The sequence below is a fragment of the Pyxicephalus adspersus genome, chromosome 5 (assembly GCF_032062135.1).
Source record: "Pyxicephalus adspersus chromosome 5, UCB_Pads_2.0, whole genome shotgun sequence".
Taxonomy (NCBI): Eukaryota; Metazoa; Chordata; class Amphibia; order Anura; family Pyxicephalidae; genus Pyxicephalus; species Pyxicephalus adspersus.
The window spans coordinates 133626406-133647297 of record NC_092862.1 but is presented as its reverse complement, the minus strand read 5'-3'; the positions used below and the strand labels follow the sequence as shown (position 1 = coordinate 133647297).

Below are 20892 nucleotides of genomic sequence, written 5' to 3'. Positions count from 1 at the left end.
AAATAAGGAAGCAGGTAAGGTTAGAGGAGAAAGATTGGATTTGTACACTTATTGTGCATTTGTTAAATTATTCAAATATATCTGTGCTACCTTTTAAGGTGAAATGTGGCCACATAATATAAAATGTATATTCTGCAATGCTTGGAGATTAGGGATGGCTTGATTTAAGGCTCTGCTAGCTAAGAATACATACTGGTAAATAATGTCCATGAGAATTGTGCCTTTTTGCCACTATCTGATCCAGTACCTTCCAGACATGCAACTGCTAACAGATCTCCAGTCATTCATTCCTGTGACATTCCACAACCTGTGACTATGCAGACAAAATGCTCCCAGGTTCCAAGAGTTATCACTTGTGATTCTAAGGGAAGGAAGAATATATAAGCAAAGAACAATATGAAAATATCTCTTATTCAGGATTAAACAATTCGGTCAGAACTAAACTGGGTGGCTATTCTGGCTTTGGTGCAATGGAGCAGATTTACTAAATTAATTTTAGCTGTCCGCTTACCAAGGTGCTTTTTCTCCATGTAAGGGATATTTCATTTAGCTTAGAAGATGCAGTAATTCTGCAAAGAATAGCCAATTACATGCAAGAAACATTAAAAATAAAATGTTTTTTCTGAGCACGTTGTTGGATGGTTGAAGTCATCCCATCTACTGACCTAGTGATGTTATCCCTTGTAAGGGAACATAATATTTATTTTTATTATTCACTTTGAGCAGTTTATATTCCTTTAGTAAATCACCCCCAGTGTGTTTATTAAATGCTTTACATGCATTTTGTAGGTTGCCTGGAGCTTTAATATTATTATTATTTATTACCTGCTTGAAAACCAAGGGGAATGTAATGAAGATTGTTTCTCCCTCTCCTTCTCCATATATATATATAGGGTCATTTGAAACCAGAGGATTGGTATAGGGCAGACAACTCATTTTGCAATGGTGTCCTGTACACTTTATAATGCACTTTAGCAAAGCCCAACACTGCCAGAGATTTGCCAAACCAGCACAAGCATTACCAGGTGATAAATGGCCTCCACCAAATAAACTTAAATTTTTGTCAATGGGAAACTTCTTCAATGCCCCTCTAAATCCATTTCTAAAAGATGAATTTTCTATTAACCAAAAATACCCAGCACTGTGGGCACAGAAAAGAATGTGAAACAATCTGTGCACACTGACACATAAACTGGACCTAGACACCAACGAGCTGCAGGGCTTCTTCCTTACACCTTAGTTACAATCAACTATGATCCTATGAGGTTTACATTTGAATAAATTGTCGGACTACAGAGTAATTTTAAGACACCAGGCAATCTACATTTCTTCAGTGTTGCTGCTGGCCTATGTCCTATAATTGGCATGCTAGCACAAAATGACAACTCATGATGCATCACATGACGCATTCCAAGTGGCATTTGATGGGAAATCACATGACCTATTCGGTTTCTTGTTCCTCTACAATCTCTTTTTTCAATTGCAGCACCAGGACACAGACATAATGGAAGAATCCTAATTCTCATACAAGTCACATCCGTCAAACCTTTCCTATCCCTTCCTGAGGTGACCTCTATTAACTCAGGATGCACACATGTAAATTCTGCGTGTATTAGATTACAGTAATAACATACATATGACAATTTATAGATTAAAAAGGCAACAACTGTTTATATATCAAGGTGAAAATATTTATTTTTTGTGACATATTTAGCGATTGGAATACACATTTTGTAGTCATACAGCATAAAGAAGGTGTTTTACAGACAACTAAAACCAATATTGGATTTTAACAAGGACACAAGAAAAATTATAATGGATGCAAATACATTTCATGTGAAAGTCCAGATCATATAGCTCCCTATATTAAAGAATTAATTTTAAGGATAATGTATGACTTTAAACAGCTATTAGGGAATAATAAAATTTGTAGAGATACGAGCCTTTAGATCTCCCAAAAATATTAACAAAATGACACAGCTACAGGATGCTCGCCTCTGTATGGTCTCCTAGATTGAAGTGCATGCTCTATAGTCCAACTGCAGCCAAAATATAGTTTTTTTTTTGAGTATGGAAAGGTTATAACCACTCTATGACAGATTTTTCTTGGTAGTCACACAGAAAGAGAGGAAACTTTGAATGATTACAGACCATGTCAAAGAGGTTTTAACTCTTCCAAAAAGGGAAAGCAAATTGAATTGGCAGCATGCTTGAAGTGAGCATGTGATGGAAAGCAGGTACTTAAAGATCATTGTTTTTCTTTTTTTATGTATTAACACACCTTGTACTGCATCCAGTCCTGAAATGTCCTGTAGTAAAGAGCTTACCTCACCCCTACTGATTGTCTGATGGTTCCTATCTATGATGTGCACCCTTTTGAGCCAATAAAAAGGTATAGAAAATAGCAAAACCATAAAAGCCCATGCATAATCAAAACATAATACTGCAAGCAATATGCATAAGGCCCATGGCCATGGGACCTGCCTAGAATTGCATAATGCAGATTCCATAATTTGTGGAGCTCTGAAGGCACAAGATTTGACAACACTAGCACTAATGTACTGGATTCTATACAGTACATGGAAATGCTTTGTGTTACATGTAAAACTTCAAAACTTTATAACATATTTCAAAATTCATCTAAAAGCTAGTGTAAAAATGCAATGTAATCAACTACAAGTTAATAAAAACATGCCAAATGTGCACACAAAAATGCATGCATCTTCTGATGTTGAAATCTACCATTATAGCTGCACTAGGGTCTGTAGAATGTGGCCACTAAGTTCTGATGTGTGTTGGTGCATCTGATGTGTGTTGGTACTCATCTTTGGGTGAAATCAGGCCATCCTGAACCCCAAGTGCAAGTTGGCAAAAGGCATATTATGAGCAAGAACTGTACAGAGTACCTGGGCCTGATTACTAGCACTATGTGTGCCAGCCTGTATCCAACACACAAGTGAATGTGGACAGGTTTATGCACAATGGCACACATCAAAGCATCCGGTGACAGACTGGGCTCATGTGCACTCCCCTTTATGTTGGTCCCGTTATGGACAAGCTGAAAGAATACACTTCATTTTACTTGACTGTGATGTGGTCTATGGCAAAGTGCCATTTGATTTAATATCATATGACCCTTACAGTTTCTTGCTTCTCCAAAATCATTACCAGTGGAGGTAAATATTGCACTGACATCTTAAAGAGGAAAATAATTTATAACCGTTGGGGTTTTTTAATTACACCAACACTAGTCGGCAGTGTTTGAGCTGTTATTCACTTATTCATTCCCTGTACAAGCAGAAATGTTTGCCCAGTGATAAGTGGTACAGCCCCCATGGAGGATGCCCTCTTTGCTGTTTACTGAGCTTCTGGCTGGTAAGGTCCAGGCTGTTAAACCGTAAAAATGGCAATGAAACCAGAAATTAGCACATGAATATTTGCAAGCAGATCTGATTGATTATCAAAGAATTAAGTATTTCAGACATTGCATGTTCTTCTCGGAAACTATGTTGTCAATACGATTCACAAACAGCTTTGTTTATTACTATATAACAGCTTTGGTTAAAATTCCCCATTAAAGCTGAGCACATAAAACAACTTGAAAGGGATACACTTAATAAAGTTTATGAAATGTATTATTAAAAGGCAAGCGTATCTATTAATGCCTGTTAATATATAAATAGAAACGTGTAACAGTTATGGATGCATAGTTAATAATGCTTCTTTAAAAGCACAATATATGTAAGGCAAACAAGGTCAATTCTCATGGCCCAGAGTAATAGTAGCTTACTCCTTTATAGGAAATAAATAGAAATAATTAGGCACATGCAGTCAGGGTGTAAAAACCTAATCACCTAACACCTATCAGAAATCTATTTATTCTTGGCTGCCAAGGGCTTGCGGCTGATCTTCTTGGATTTATCGTTGTTCTTCTTTGGGGGCTCTGGGTTTGCTTGCATGTGTCTTCCATAGAGGCTGAAAAACACAAAGGCGGAACATAAATTAGGTATGGAAGATATCAGAAAACAATAACAACCACTTAACGCAGTCACTGCTGTGCAATTCACAAACACAAACCAAAAAAAATGGATATTGGAGATCAGGAAAGGCAACTTTTTCCATTTTAGCATCTTAATATTCCACCTAAAAAAAGCTTATTTTTCAACTGGCTCCCCCCAAAAAAGTATTAATCTATATGACTTATAGATTGAATTTTAAAGAGATGTTCTGATCCTCCAAGTATGCAGCCAAGGGGTTCAGCTAATCGTGGCACAGCTTGTTGCCAAGTTATCTGAATGCTTCCATTGGGGGTGACTGAAACGAAAACCTAAAATACCAGCTTTTCATCCTGACAATTAGCATTCTTTAGAATGAGCTAAGTAATGACATTTCATCATTCCTTTAAAGACTATTTCAACACATGCCCTTGGATTCCTATATATCTTAGATGTTCCACCAGAAAAGTCTGCATGCCACAATTCCCATGTCTTCTCCTGTCTACATGGAAAAATTTTGGGTGTTTCCATCAACCTTTGTGTGTTAGATTCTTCTTCAATAGTCATCCAATAGTTTTGATGGCCCCAATGTTCTCTCATTGTTTACAATAAACCACCAACAATAACAATTTGGGAGTTTTGAACAAATCTTTAACTGCATATCTGCAGTATATCTATACAACACATGCACATTTTCCATGTCAAATCCCTCTAAAACATACATGTTTCCAATGAACCTCTACCTTGGAATATTGGAAACATACATTGGAAAGAATGTAACTTCTTTTTGATTGTACAAAAATATTACCAAACATTATTTATATAACAAAAATACACACCTGTACAAATAATATAATAAAACAAAGCTGTGACAATATTTGCTGCACACAGGCTTGCGTTTCCAAACAGCATTTAAAACCCAAAGGTCTATGTGACCCAAAGTGGTTGCAGTGTCCCCTTTTTTTAGTATAACTTTTATAATTCTTCTTGTAAAATAACGGATCCTGAACTTTACCAACCATAAATAATATGACAAACACAGCAGTTGACTTAACCCTGAAGTTGGCTCAATGCAACACTTTCTTTTATTAATATTATTGTTGCTTGACCTGCTGCTGGACACAAAGCTGGAAGACACGCTGGCTGCTCAGCCTTTTCATGTCACATATATCTAATTCATAGCATGCACCTGTCACTGCCAGCTCCAACTTCCCTCATATGTCAGATCACATTTGATAGACAACTGCCTGGCACATTTTCTCTTCACAAGTGATCTAAAGGAGCTAAGTGCTTAAAGAAATATTGGTATTAACCCTAATTTCTGTTCTTTAAAAAACAAATACCAATTACTGTTATTTATACTAGTCTCTCCTTTGCAAGCAGGTGGATTAACAGTGCTGGGAAGCTCCACTCTGATTACCAATTGGAACCAATTGGAGCCAAATAGAGTTTGCTTATTACATTGTGTTGGTCCTCCTTGGATTTTCTGATCTCACAAACCCAAACCTTATATATTCTGATTGGTTAGTTGTGTATGTACGATTGTGATTGAGAGAGACTGCAAACTCTCTTGGGTGGCAGTGGCCTGATATTACTGGCTCAGGGCTAAGGATGGAGTAGAATGGAGTGCAAATGTCTGCAGAATTCTGAACATTTAGGCAGAATACATTGGATTTCGAAGGGAATAGGAAGTTAGTGTGGTGTAAGGGTGCAATGGGCCATAAACAGATATTAGACATTAGAAGCTCTTTGTGAGCTAGTTTATTCCAACTAAAAAAAAAACAGTATTAAAAGCAAAATAAATATTAGAAAGTACCAGCAGATGAATAAAATATCAAAACCATGACTTTTAGGCAAACAGCAAGTGATATTAAAGGTTTTTGTTCCTTGAAATCATTGCTGAAAACCCCCGCTTATACCTATTAAAAGTCTGTTGACACAACTTAAAGAGGGACTAAACTGAAAACAGAAAACAAATCCACTTACCTTCAATCCTGCAGGCCAGTCTAATCCATCCGGGGTGTCCTGCATTGGATCCCACGTCGTCCTGGAGCCAGCGCTCCGGGCACCGCCATCTTCGTCTCTTCTTCTGGGTTCTTCATCCTACATCACCCGACCCGGGTGCGAGATCAGGTGACGTAGGATGGAAAAAAAACTTGGTAATCTCACTGCGCATGCATGTGATCGGTAATTGTTATCCTTGGCGCAGCAAAAAGGCTCCTTCTGGCCATGCCCGAGATGCTTGCATGCACAAAAAGAGCACCCAAGAGCCTCCTGGGATTCATGACATAGGTATCCATGGAGGCTTTGCTGCACCCTTTTTTTTTTAAAAAAGGGTGTTGCACTTAAAAAAACAAACAAAAAAAAAACAACAGAATTTTTACTTTACATAAAAGGGTTGTCTAGCCTTTTATGTAAAGTGAAATTTCTGAGTTTAGGTATGCTTTACCACATTCATTCTTTTGCATTAAATTCCATCTCATTCATTCATCCATTTTAAACAAAAAAGAATATCTTTATGACATAGAAGAAGCCAGGGGTTTATCAAGCTTCACCTGTAGAAGATCTGTACACACGTAAAATCATTATTGCCAGAGACGAAAAACTGATCTCATTTTAGGCGAGGATACAGCTGTCCCCGGACATAATTTACCAATTCACCATAACAGATTGATGAATGGCCGATTGTAAATAACGGCTGTTTACTCCTATGGAGGAGAGAACAGTTGGGTGCCACTCACTCATCCTCAAACTTATAACCCTCCATAGAACACAATGACACTTTGTGCATAGCACTTGTTCATTCATCTGTCTCTGCAAACAATTATAAAAGATCATTTCCAATGACAACCCTCCGAGAACCATTGGATGTCTATATGGTGCCTAAGGTTTAGTCGTCATAGGTGGGAACAGAAGATCCAGGTCAGCAGTAAATGGCACCATTCATTCCCCATGGAAGCAGGGGGGCAGGGTGCAGGTTAGATGCCAAAAGAAGTGCAGGACTGCTGAAAGAAGTAGTGGTACACAGCAACTATATTGCCCACACAAACAAGCCCTAAATGCAATAACTAAAAAATTACCTTTTGGTTGCCTAAACGCTAACATACTGCATGAAGTCTCTGTATATTATAGATCTTCACGCTTTAGAATTAATGGGAAACTCTGCAATGTAACTGAACCTGTATGCAGTTTCTTTTAGATGTTGGCTATACATGACTGCCTGCAGTTTAAGGGAGTGAAAATGAACACAAATCCACTATGGCCCAGGCAATTCTCCAGGAATAATACAAGTATGCAAAATTTAACTTCCCCAAAGCCTTTATAAAACGCATCAATCTTTCACCTGCATGCACATGCAGTGAGGTATGCCTCGAGTACACGATATTCTAATTCTACTACATGTTGTCAACATGTAATCAGCAGAGCTTATTGTTGTGGCATTGATGTGTTGGTAGTGGTATTCCTACAATCAATCATGCAGGAAGATCCTGACAGCATTTCTCTGTCACATCGCTGAGCCGTTAGGCCTTCTGGCAGAAGTCCCTGCTCGCTGTGCCGTGGATGTCTTTGTTAGGTAGCAGCCCTGACACAGATTTGTTTTTGTTAGCCAAGTTCTTGTTTCAAGTGCTGTGCCAAATACTTCCACCACATTGGTTTGAAGCTCTTTTTAAAGCAACACTAAAATGAAACCTTACCATGAAAGACAACATTAAATACTTACTCACAGTATTGATTAGACACTGTGCCCGGAGATTCTGCAGAATAAAATATGTTGTGAATTTTGGATTTCTGATCCCCCGCTGAATTCAGTGGTTCACACAACAGGCGGCTATGTCAATACTAAGTGTATTCATGCACATGTATTCTTATTGGAAGATTTTTATTGAAACTTTTGGTCAGGTGACAGGGTCTCAATAAGGAATGTCTATCAGGGTATTTAACCTCAAGGAAAAAAACGTTTAACCACTGTTGAAAAAATATATATATATTTGGTTCTTATGTTCACAGTTTGTCTTGTTTAGCTTTAAACTTCCTCTGTATGGACAACACAGCTTTTTTATAGTCTGTATGCTATGACAGCATCACCATTCTAACTGCATATTGCCATGGCAGGACTACAAGAAGTCATCCTGGTGACACATCATCTGATGACTAGCAAAAAACAAACCAAAGCAAAGCATCATGCAACTTTAGTTTTCAAGATTAGCAGTGTGAATTCTCCAAACGATGAATCTGAGGGTAATAGGCAATGAACAATCTCCCCCAAAAAATGGGACTCTAACTAGAGAGCTTTCTGTTCTATTGGAAAACCTTGAAGTTCCATCTTTCTAGAGCAGTGTTTCTCAAACAGCGTTCTGTGGGTTCCCTCCACAAGTTGTTAGGAGTACCTTGAACCACAAGCAATTTGTGCCACCTATGTCAATTCTTCCAATGGTCAGAAATGTAGGAGGCATTCTTCTCATGACCATCACACTAATGTACTGTGATCTATGGTTATAGTAATTTTGGAATGTTTCCCTAAGACCTGCAAGTTATTTCAAGGTTTCCCCCATGTAAAAAAAAAGTTAAGAAAGGCTGTTCTAGAGCAAGCATATGGAAACAGTTTATTTCTAGAATGACATTTTAATATTAGCTTAAATAAAAGTCCCTATCCAGAATTCAGGATTTTGGAATGCCAAAAGTTGCTGTAATGAGCACCCTGTCACTTGCCTGGTTTTCAACATAAAAGATACTTGTAACTTCATAACGATTCCACCATTACTTCTGTTCCTCAAACTAAGGCAACAAATGGAAGCTGGCAGGTGATCTTCGAAAGCATTGCCCTGAAACAGCTATATCTTTTTTTATTACAAGTCGTTGGGTTGCCCAGGAGCTTACGTTTGGCTCCAGATGGCAGCCTGCAATAATCTTGCCGCATAGGCAGAGGTTCATGTTCAGAAATGAGTTGCAGGGAAGTTCTACAGTCACGGCACATAAACACACGCTCAGTTGCATCTCAAGTCATCCACCTGCCGGCAGAGCAGTATCATCTGAAGGATAAAGTTGAGAAGGCCCGGTATTTCAACAGTACAAGTCAGTTCGATCACTTCTATGGAACAGATATTCTGGAATTTACATGTGGAAACTAAATCTTCCAACAGCGCTGAAAGCAAAATCATACCTATAACATAGTTGTAGGAAATCAAATTGTGAGGTATGTATTCAAACTCTCAACTTTTACTATATTATACATATATGAAAGATTACAAGCAGACTTCAGTGATAAAACATGTCAAGGGGACCAGCAAATCAAGGAATACAGTTATATGTAAACTTTAACTATTTTTTTTTTAAGTTGGGTTTGACATGGCCACTTCCTAAATTTCAGCCTTACTTTCAATGCTTAGTTTAGTTGTAATACTGTAAGATATACAGTATTACAGAACATACTGAACATACTGAAAAATTCTGTTATTGTGCATTGGAAGCTGAATTGAAACAAACAGAGCCTGCTTCATTTTGTACCCCTGCTTTCATTACCTCCCCAACCTGTCTCTAGCCTACCTATTTTATTTCATTTCTATCACTCATGAAGGCTTAAGCTCACATGTAGGCTTCACCTGCAGCATTTTGCATGCAAATGTTTGCATACATTCTCCCAAGAGCTAACCCACCAAATACAGATGAGGGCTTTAGAGAAAAGCAGGGTGCTGTAATATTCCCAGGAAGCAAAGACCAGCACCATGTTAACCAATCCCACCAGCCATGAACTGCCTGGAATGCAATGAGTGATTATTTTTTTGGGTCTAATCTAAAGGATATAATGGAAAGATTTTATTTAAAAAATATAACTGGTATGTTGTTGAGGGTGGAATAAAAATATAAATTCAACTTGTAATGGTATTTTAATATAAAATGCACCCCCAAAGATGGAGCCAAGAAGTGGTAGGGAGTGGGGGTGTTAGGCTAATCCCAGGAGACTCAAATCTCTGTAGTAGATTCTCTGTAGTATTCTCTAATCCATCTACATATGCAGGGAGGTCAGGGGTGAAGGAGCTGGACCAGTACAGACAGTAGTTAGACGCTCCTAGAAGAGGAAAGGGCTGTAACAAGCAAGGGGAAGATGCTGTGACTGAGAATTGAATATTCACAAATAGGTCAAATTTGCTGGGAAGTTTGAATGAACATTGGAAGTGAATCAAAATACCTTAAGGGGAAAAAAAGACAAACAGAAGGCATTGTAAATACCTGATTTGATTGCACATTGTTAACATGGTCAGAGATAGAACCAGAAAGCTCAGGAAATCAGGGTTTTTGTAGGCAGGACAAATGAAATAACAAAACATACAAAATAATTTTATTTCAAATAGTAAAAACATACATCATATTAACTTTTACACTGAGTATATACTGTCTTTAGATCAAGTTTTATCTACAAAATGATGATTTATTGATGCTTGTCGAATCTAAAAGCTGAGCCTCCATGGCAATACACAAACTGTATTCCTGGGAATGGTCTGGGCTGGACGCAGGCTGTGTTTACTGTTGGAGTGTCCAGCCATGTATAGAGAGTAATGGGCAGGAACACGATAAACAACATGTCAAGCCTAGAACTCCTCACAAATTGAAGGCCGGGATTAGAAGTTGTCACAGATGAATGTATCTACGCTCAAGGTTTACAGAAGATATTTCTGGATAATTTTACTGTACTACTTCAGTACAACCAATGCTTTTCCAGCAACAGGGATCATGGTGAAGATTCTACAAGATTCTACAACTGCAAGCTTCCAAACAGCTGTATTAGTATTACACAGTATTTATATAGTGATGACATGTTACTCCGCGCTTTACAAAGTCCATAATCATGTCACTGGCTGTCCCTCAAAGGGGTTCAGAATCTAATGTCCCACCATAGTCATGTCATTACCACAGTCTAAGGTCAATTTTTTGGGAAAGCCAAACATGCATGGTTTTGGAATGTGGAAGGAAACCCACGCAAACACAGGAAGAACCTGCAAACTCCATGCAGATAGTGTCCTGGCCAAGATTCGAACCTAGGACCTAGCTCTGCAAAGGCCAGAGTGCTAACCTCTGAGCCACCCTGCTGCCCATCATAGCCATCATATCCAAAATGATCTCTAATAAATGTTATAATTTTATCTCTGTATACTGTAGGTTATTAATATTATGTTTTTATAAGAGTTAGATTGAAAACATATTGCTGATAAAAAATGATGCAAAGATGATGCCAAGTCAGTAACTGCTTAGCAAAATATGATTGGTCTATATACACTGCTGCAGTCTCAACTCCTCAGGGGCGGACAAAGCAAAGATAGGTGTGGCTGTGACCATATATAGACATATTGTGGCTCTACTTAGATCATAGGATACTGGAATGAATACACTGAATACATATATTTTCCCCCCGACATAGCTATATTATTATTTATTGCTCCATTATTTATTGCTATTGTTCCAAAACTTCCTTGTTTAATTTTTCCCTTGACCTATGAAAACAGCCCCAAAATATTATTATTTGTATATTTGTATCTGCCAAAGGATTGGTATTTTAGTATTTGTAAATCTTTCAGTACAGAGATTTACACAGCCCTGCCACAAAACCCAGCTAGCTTGGTGACTTGACTTTTCTCTCCCTTAGTTATGCAATACAGTGTGGTCATGTTCCTGCCCCCAACGTGTAACAGGACAGGGAATCAAGAGCCAAAGACCGATAAACTCAGCATACTGTTCTCTCTTCTCTCTGCTTAATGGTATATGTACATGCAATGCATTGGATTAGTTTTATTGTGCAGAGAACAGAGGCTGATAGCAAATCAAATTCAGGTAGTACAGTAGTTGAATTATAAAGTTTAGCAAACACAAAAACACTAGCTTTTTGGCAGGGTTCCCAATGATCCATGTCTTTGAGTAGGCTGTCAATAGTATATGTCCTGTGTTCTTATTTGATACCATGAGGGGGGCAATGCTCCTACTTTGCAAGCTCGTTTTGACAGAGCCCTCTACTCCTCCTATGTCATTGTTTGTATCTGTCTTCCATTTGAAACCACCATTTAATGTATGGCACTGCATATTATGGGTATTTAAAAACACTTTAATATTAATAATATTAATATTCATAAAAGCACTATAACAACAAAAAAGGTCTATTCAATAAAAAAAGAAGTACATCTTAGGTTAGTTTAGCATTACACTGATAGAATTTTAATACAATAAAAGGACATACTGGTAATATGGTCACATACCTTAGGCACATATGCCAAACATCATTATTCATATGTAAACCCACCACGTGCCCATTGTACACTACTATCTATACTCTACAGTGTGATGCGTTCCTTGGATAATACAGCAAGGTGATAAGGTTTACATAGCTATATATAAACTGTGTGAATGTTGAGCGTAGGTGTATATCTGTAAACTGCTTAAATAGCTTTGTGTGCTTTTATTGCACATATTTCTAGATCCATGCTGAATAAATAAGGGGCAATTCACCAGTATAAGACATCCCAAATTTTAATTACCATGCATGTTTCATTGCTTTTTTTTCTGCTACAATTAAACACGAGTTTTCAACTCACCAAACATTTAATCCAAATGGTCTGCTGAATATAAAATAAAGGTTTTATGGCCTGCATTTCCACATATACATCGTATTATAGGTATTTACCGTGGTTTATAACTACACATTTAAAATGAGAAAAATTAATGTGAGGTTATTGCATGTTAAAAAATAATCAATTCTAAGAGAATCATTAGAAATACTGAGCTCATGTGAGGGGGCCCTGTTTAGCAAAGTGGATCAAATCAGACCCAAACCAGCTCAGAATCTAGCTAAACTTATTTTATTGGCAGCCTGGATAACACTTGCCAAGTCATGGAAAATGAATGTAATCCACTCCTTGCCAAAATGAATTGGGTGATGGTGAATGATAGGGTAACGCATACTCTGAACAACACTCTAGATACATTTGATCGAATTTGGGAACCCTGAAGGACTTATTAGTCCCCCTAGGTGGACAAATATTTCATTTCATACATCTCATTGAGTGAGTCTTCTTCCCTCATACTCCCTCCCTTATGTGCCCATCAGTCCTATCCATACCTAAAAAACATTGGACCTGAAAAGTTTAAAAACTCCAAGCATAGGGGAATTTCCTTGGAAGCCCCTAGCCGGGGCTCAGGAGTTTGGGGACTGGATAGAAATGTTACATTGCTCTGTTTAATATTCGGTTTACAAACTGTTAAATACTCACCTTATCTACTATTGTCTGATTGATCTGATCTGAATCTGATCTGATTGTCAAACTGCTCCTTTGTTAGTTGATCTTTACTGCACAGTGAACTGTAAGCCCGCATGTAGGTGGGTTTTATGACATAAAGATTGTTCTGTGTTATGTTATGTTACATATGTGAAAAATTCTAATAAAAAGAATCAAATACAATTTGGTAAATAACTATTAAATGCAAATCTCAGTACTGAACCCTATCAATATCTCAGTACATTTCAATGAAAAAAGAAAACCATGATCATGTGAAAAAATGGATGCAAGGAAACCTCATACAGCTTAGTGACATAAACCCTAAAGAGTTATATTCGGCCTTGGATACATCATGCCTAATATTATCAAGCCTGTGACTGGACAGTGAAAGGAATAGACCGATGGTCTCAAATCAGAATTCTATCAGTATGTTTCGTTTTAGCACATAAGCAAACCTGACTGGGACTTTCTGCTGCATTCTCCTCTCCCAGTCTGAATTCTTTACTGTCTACAGTATATACTTTCATACCTACCCCAACCTAGCTTTTAGGCTATCCCCCCTTCCCCTTCCCACAGCTGTGACTGGACAGTGAAAGGAGAATGAGATCACCTTTGAATTCCATCAGTATGTTCCAATTTAGCACATGAGCAGACATAACTGAGTCCTTATGTTACTTTTAACTCTCCATATCCAAGTTCTGCTCTGTATGGGATTGCAGGGAACCCATATCAGCATAAAATCTAATAACTTTTACAGCTTGCATAAAAAAAATATATTTACATTTGTAATAATGAACACAAAACTGCAACTATTGCTGCCTTTTATATCCCTGCCCCCTTCCTTAAATTTAGGGAATCGAACCCTGTAAGATAACCCTTAAATACAAATACTAAACTCTAATTAAAAGGTACTCTAATAGTGCTCGTTTACATATTGTTATCTATATACAGCACACACACACTTCTACTATTCCTATTAATTCTTCTTTCTAGAAGGGATTCCAAGAGACATTCAGCTTGCTTTACAGCTCCCTCTTCTAATAGTAACCTGCAACCCCTCATACAAAGGATGAGATATTGCTCTAATGACTTATTGTCTGTAAATAACAGAATTCTTTCGGCACAGCTGCAATGTAATTAAGTTAACGATTATTTTCTATTTACATCGGTTAAGTCATGTATGTCAAATAATTTATTATACAGAGAAATGTTGGATAACTATACTAAACTATCATTGCAGCAAAGGCTGTAGTGGACAATTAGCAGTCTATTTATAAAGCAGAGAATCTGACATTCGCTGAGATATTACCTGGTGGAGAATCAAATACTTGCATTGAAACACATGTACCTGAAAGAATGTATGAATAAATGTCAGATTCACTGACCTCTGAAAGTCGAGTCCACAAAAAACTTTACCAATATATATAGTAGTTATGTTAGTATATATAAGTTATGTGAATGCAGAAAACATTTTCAAAGTTCCTGCAATGACTGTATTTGAAAATTCTGCACATTTTTTATACCATATGTTTTATATGAAAAAGTAGAATGTTGCGCCTCTTACCATTGCTCCAGTGAATAAAAAAAGAAAGAAAGGAGAAGGAAGACTCTGGTTAGTTCACCAAACTAACAATATTAGGCCAGAAAGATGCTCATTAAGCTTTATCATCCTGTCTGCTTTAATGGGGCCTTTACTTAATAAAAATTCCCCGAGCAATTGCCAGGATATTAGGCCGTGTCCTTGCTTATGTATCAGGTGGTCTGAGCTGTCACCGGCGAACGTGCAGTTCACGAGGCGGCCTCTCTGGAGAGCGCAGTGGATTTACCGTCCACATAATAAATGCAGAAGGAAATCGATAGCTGTAGGCCGGCACATTAGTTAAGCATTTAAGAAAATGGCCGATTCTTTCAAATTAAATGACATTGTGCTTAATGCTGTAATTGCCCACTTAAGATTTTGCACTGCTGCATAGAAAATCTAAATGAAGCATTTTTTTTCCTTTTAACTTACAAAAGAACACTCAAGGGATTTCCTGTGTGAATGTAAATACATCCTGAAGGACATGCAACAGGTATAAATCATATCCTGACTTATTAAGGGCAGAATGTATGGTAGACCAGATTTATTTTTCAGGTTTATAACAATGCAGCACGGTGGCTCAGAAGTTAGCTCTCTGGCCTTTGCAGCTCTGGGTCCCAGGTTTAACATCTGCATGGAGTTTGCAGTTTCCCCCCCTGTTTGTGTGGGTTTCCTCCAGGCATTCCAGGTTCCTCCCAGATTCCAAAAACATGCAGTTACATTTATTGGCTTTCCCCCAAAATTGACCTTAGATTGTATTATGACTTTCGTAGGTAAGATGTTCAGGCATACGCAGAAGGAGCACCTAAGAGCCTCCTGGGATGCACCGCGTAGGTATCCCAGGAGGCTTTGCGCTCCCTTTCATTCTCCAATGCCTAGGCTCTATGGGGAATTTTCATTACTGACCCCAAAACAATCAGCAGAAGTTTCCTGAGGCTCGAAATTATTTAACTCTGGAGTACTGAGGTTGAGAAAGGCTGAGCTAGACCCTATGCAAATTACCACCAACAAGTTTAACTGACCACCAAAAACAAAGCAATATTTGGTTCAGTATATTTGATTGAAAGAATGAGGACCCATTTCCGCCATTTTGGCAGCCCATGGAAACAGTGCAATACTTACTCAAACAATTGGAGAACAGTGGTTTGTGTCTGCTTGTGCTGAAACAGCCACTTGCAGAAGCACAATTGACAGACACAAAGTATTATTATCCTGCAACAAGATGTTCCTGAACACGGACCTTTATAGCAGGATCTTCGGGTATTGTTTTAATAGAAGCTAAAGATTCAGTTCATGCGCTTGCATTTTCATAATAATAGCTGGAATCTTATTGCTATTAACAAAGTGCACTAATATGTGCTCAAGACTTCACATTTTTTTACATATACGTTTTACATGTTTTTAATGCAGTTATACATATGTAAAATTTAGATTGCTTTTTAATAAGCAAATCTGCAAAAAGTTCCCAAGCGCTGCAAGGATTTCCTACAGTAGTATGCAGGATTAGCACCGCCACGAGCTGCCACTTCAGCGATGGACATCTGTATCTGTGCAGAGTGTGACACTTCGTCATGGATGACAATCTGCTAATAGCTACCTCTGCCAGCCAGCCGCAGCAACGCTGTCTATATCACTTCCACAAATTGTAGGACAGCTTCACCTCCCATTCATTCACAACTGACACTGACAACAACATACTCTGTCATAAGGAAAGTAGGGAGTTGCCATGGCTGACATCACCTTTGAGAGTTAAAGTACAAAAAAGCTATGAAATATCCTGGCTGTCCAAAACAGAGATTCCATAACAGCCATTTAGGTTACCAAAATGCCAAGACTTTTAGTTGTTCGATCTTTTATGTCTTTTGACCACTGAGGTCAAATGCTGGAGCTCATACCATGGAGAATAAAAAAATAAGAGAAAGCGGATGAAGGGATGAGCTTAAAAGTTTAGTAAAGCTTATAGTGTAAACATAGATTTATGGTGAGCTCTATTCAATCTTCTTTTGAACTATGAAAATGAATGATATAGACATCAATAAAATGTACACAAGTTGTCTTGTCTGCCATAGAATTAGATTTTTTTTTCTATCCAGTATTGAAATATACAGAGCCGGACAACACAGCTATACCATGCTTTCTCTGCTGCAGTTGGGCAAACAAAGCCATGTCATCTCCACTAACCTGGACAGTGAAGGAGCACAAACTGACTGATGAAGTTGTCCATCGTCTTTCTCCTCTAGCATGGTCCTTGACTGCAGATGTGACCCGATAGGCTTCTACCTCTCCTCGTCTATCCGAATTTGTTATATTGGATATTACAAGGGGGTACTAGAAAAGTAGATGTATTTTAAAGTGACCCTCTCTTTATTGGAAGTCAGTAAATACCAACCTTTGCCGTTGCCTTTAACACTGTCTTCTGTTTCAATCCAAGGACACTACACGTAGGGTTCATCTTCTGGGTCCACAGCAACTCTCCATTCCTTCTTCTGACCTTCCCAATTATAACATACACTAGTGATATGGAGGTCAGACCCCCCCCTTCCCAAACCAGCAAGACCCATTGGAACCCCGGAAAAATGTTCCCAAATTTGCTGTTTTCCCTTTAGACTTCAGAAGATTTCTCAGCAACAGAGAAACTTTCAGTTGCACAGCCAGCAGTAACAACAGATGCATGGTTGACCTGAAATACCGTAATATGAAAATTGTGGGTCACGTTATCAAATACACTTTTTTATTCAAAAATAAAATTTACAAAGTTCAAATTTTGCAAAATGCAAATGACAGACAGATGCAGTCTTGGAAGAGAGGACCCTTCCCCTATGAGCTTACAATCTATGATCATAATCAAACATCTATCATTGCCAACTTGGTATTTACCTGGAGGATATTTGGGCCTGGAGTCCAGCAAAATGTGCAATACATGGAAAAGGCACATCACTGGCTGGTCACTGAAATATTCTAATTTGTTGTCTGGAATTGCTTAATAACATCTTCAAACAAAATTAGTGGTTCCTCGGACAAAAAAAAGCGGTCATGGTAAACTGCCCTGTGTCTCTGGGTACTTTTGGATCCAAAGATAAACAGAAGACACTATGAATTATTTCTGTACAAGTGCAGCCCTGATCACTCCAGTGAAGAGCCATAAGGAATTTTTAAATGCAGTAACGGTTACGTAACAATTGCAGAAAACATTCAGCCAACAGAACTCTGGACAAGAGAAGCGGTTTAGTTGACCTGAACTCGGCAGAATTCAATCAAAGGCTTGTGAAATCTAATGTATAATTTATAGTCACCAGGACTTCATAGCAAAAACTACATAACCAAACAACAAACATGTGTGTAGATGGTCTGTCTCTTTATAGATTTCCCCGGTATCCCCATGGAACATTGCCTTTTATTTAGAGAAAGCCTTTGATGTTGGGTTTGCTAAATTCTCACATTTCTTCAGTAATCTCACACTGGTATTATTGCAATGGTATCCCTAAATAAAAACCTACCAGTGACTAACAGACCTAAACTGGCATCCTATAGTTTCCCAGAAGCTCCAAATCCCAGGAAATTCCAACACGCAAATACTGCCTTACACAAGCACTGACTCATATATAGTAATGAACTATTGGTCCTCCCTGTTGAGTGCCTCAATAAATAATGGTACAGCAGTAGAAGGCACACAATCAGTAAATCAATTGTCATTCCCAAATTTAATCAGTATTTTAGAGCATGTGTTCTACTTTATATATTTGCTCCCCATTAGTCCATTATCGTATTAAAATATATAGGCAAGTCGGGGCTGCAGGTGTTAATCCTCAATGTCATTATTACATATATTGGTGCATAATACATAAATTGCACAATGCCATTATTAGAGATATAGATTATTTGAACATTGTGTCAACAGCACATGAAAAGCTGCTTTATGGTCCATGTGAAGTTAGTTTTGGTATTTTTTGTACTATTTTATTTAGTATATTTTGATAATGTTACCTTATTGTTGGTGTAGTGGTGCTCTCTCGAAACTTTGAAATACATCAAAAGCCAAAAGATTTACAGTTTGATTAGAGTCCATATCCAAAAGCAGTGACACTGTACATTGGAAGCTTTCCTTTATATTGCTAGTTTGGTGGCGACAGTAAGAAATCGGATTCCCATCAGCTGAAAACATTCCCCTAAATAGGACAAAAATACTCCTACAGGGACACAGATGGCAAAAAAACTGCCAGTGTTTCTAAACTAAATCTTCCAAACTCCAACAGCAACAAACAAAAAAAATATATTTTTTGCTATAGATAGATTTTAGAACCATTTCAGACCTGCAGAATTTGCATGCGGGCTCCACTGCAGTCCCAGCTGCTCAAAATGTGAACCATTTTTTTTCCATTGCTGTGACTGATCACAGAGTGGTTGTCAAAAGCAACATTTAGCTTTTGGATGTGCAGTTGCTGCGGGTAGCTTCATGCTGCGGTTGATGCCATGTGTAGATGTGGTATATTGTGGTGTGGCTTGCCCCTCTCTGGAACGCAGCAGCGAACTGCTTCTGTGCGCGTGGGGTGGTCAACCATGGAAGTGAAATGGCCATATTGCACAAATTTAGTTGACATCCAGAACAGGCAAGTGTAAGGTGCCCAATGCCAATACGGAACTCCAGGCTGGCTAAGTTTTGCCTAAATCTGCTGAATCTTCTTCTGTTCAAATTCAGCTTTTGGGCCTAATATAATGTGCTAAGAAGAGCTTTTAGTAATGCGGGCAGTAAGTGAGAGGACCATGCACTGAATATAATGACATTTTTGCATAGCTGGATGCTGCTATGATAAAACATGCTGGAAAGGTTATGCAATACAAATTCAAGGAGCAGAGTCAAAACAGGGCAGCTAAATATGCAGACACAACATCCCGATGTACAGTAGATAGACCATGGTCAAGCAGATCGTGCCAACGGAACATACACATATGTGAAACAACAGCACTGAGAGCCTTAGGGAGGCCAAAATTTGTTGATTTTTAAACTTAACTTAGGATTTTTCAGTTTCACTGCTGTACTTTTGCGGATTTAAAGATTCTTAAATATGGAAACTGCTACATAGTATCTGTGAGAGATGAAGCTGTTTGCTGAAGTTGGTCTTCTGGCGGGCATGCTGCAGATGAAAACGTCTCCGGCTATAAAGCTTTATGCCTTTTCTTTACCTGTTCAGATTAATCCATCACCAGGTGACGCGTCAAGGACCTGGCTGCTGGATTAGTTAAGGAATGTTGAAAATATACAAAGAGTTTGTACCCCTGTGAATTTACAGCCAGTCTCTTTTTATATAGGCTTCTTGCTGGTTTTTATTTTAAGCCTATATATATGTCAGATTATTTTTTAATATAAAATAGACAAACTTGTTCTTTATTATTTCATGTTTGTCCACGATGAAATGTTTATAGAGGACTTCCAGAACAGATACAGTGAAGGTTATTTCCAAGTGAGTGTTAAAGCTAACCTTCGGGAAGAAATACAAGACACAAATATGTGCTCTGTATTCATAAATATATCATTTATTTTTTTTATTACAGGCACTGTAAGACTGACATGTGTACAGCAGTCCACAGCGGATTGATAACAACTGATAATGAAGGACCAGTATGTACTCCTATGGAAAAGAGCAAAGCAGGGTGCCACTTGCTCGTCCTTCTCCCTCCCCTCCAAAGAAGAGGATGGCACCGTGTTCACAGCACTCAGTTGTTCATCACAAAAGATTGATCCAGTGACATCTGTATCATCATCTGTACGGGGTTTAAAGTGGGCCTATCAAAATTTTTACTTTATATAAAAGGGTGGACAACCAATAATTTAAAGTAAGATTTATATATTTGTTTTATTTTTTTAAAAAGGGTGCAGCACCTCCCCTTTCTGTCTCGATTGCCGCGGTGAGGCCCTTGGCCCTTGGCTGCACCTTCTGAGCATGCCCTAATCTTGGGCATGTGCAAAAGGAGACATTTCTTTAATGGAAGAAAAAAAATTGCTGATCTCATGCATGAGCAGTGAGATCAGCAATCTGTTCCCCCATCTGCGCCTGTGCAG

At 38.2% G+C, this 20892-nt stretch overlaps 1 protein-coding gene across 2 annotated transcripts in view; it reads right to left on the bottom strand.

Moving 5' to 3' along the window:
• Positions 1–1669: 1669 nt before the first annotated feature.
• RSU1 (Ras suppressor protein 1) overlaps positions 1670–20892 on the bottom strand; it is a 102913-nt gene continuing 83690 nt past the window's right edge. For both annotated transcript variants that reach the window (XM_072412783.1, XM_072412781.1), the window contains exon 9: positions 1670–3975. In XM_072412783.1, coding sequence (XP_072268884.1) covers positions 3873–3975 — 103 coding nt within the window. In that variant the 3' untranslated portion in view covers positions 1670–3872. The remainder of the gene's footprint in view (positions 3976–20892) is intronic.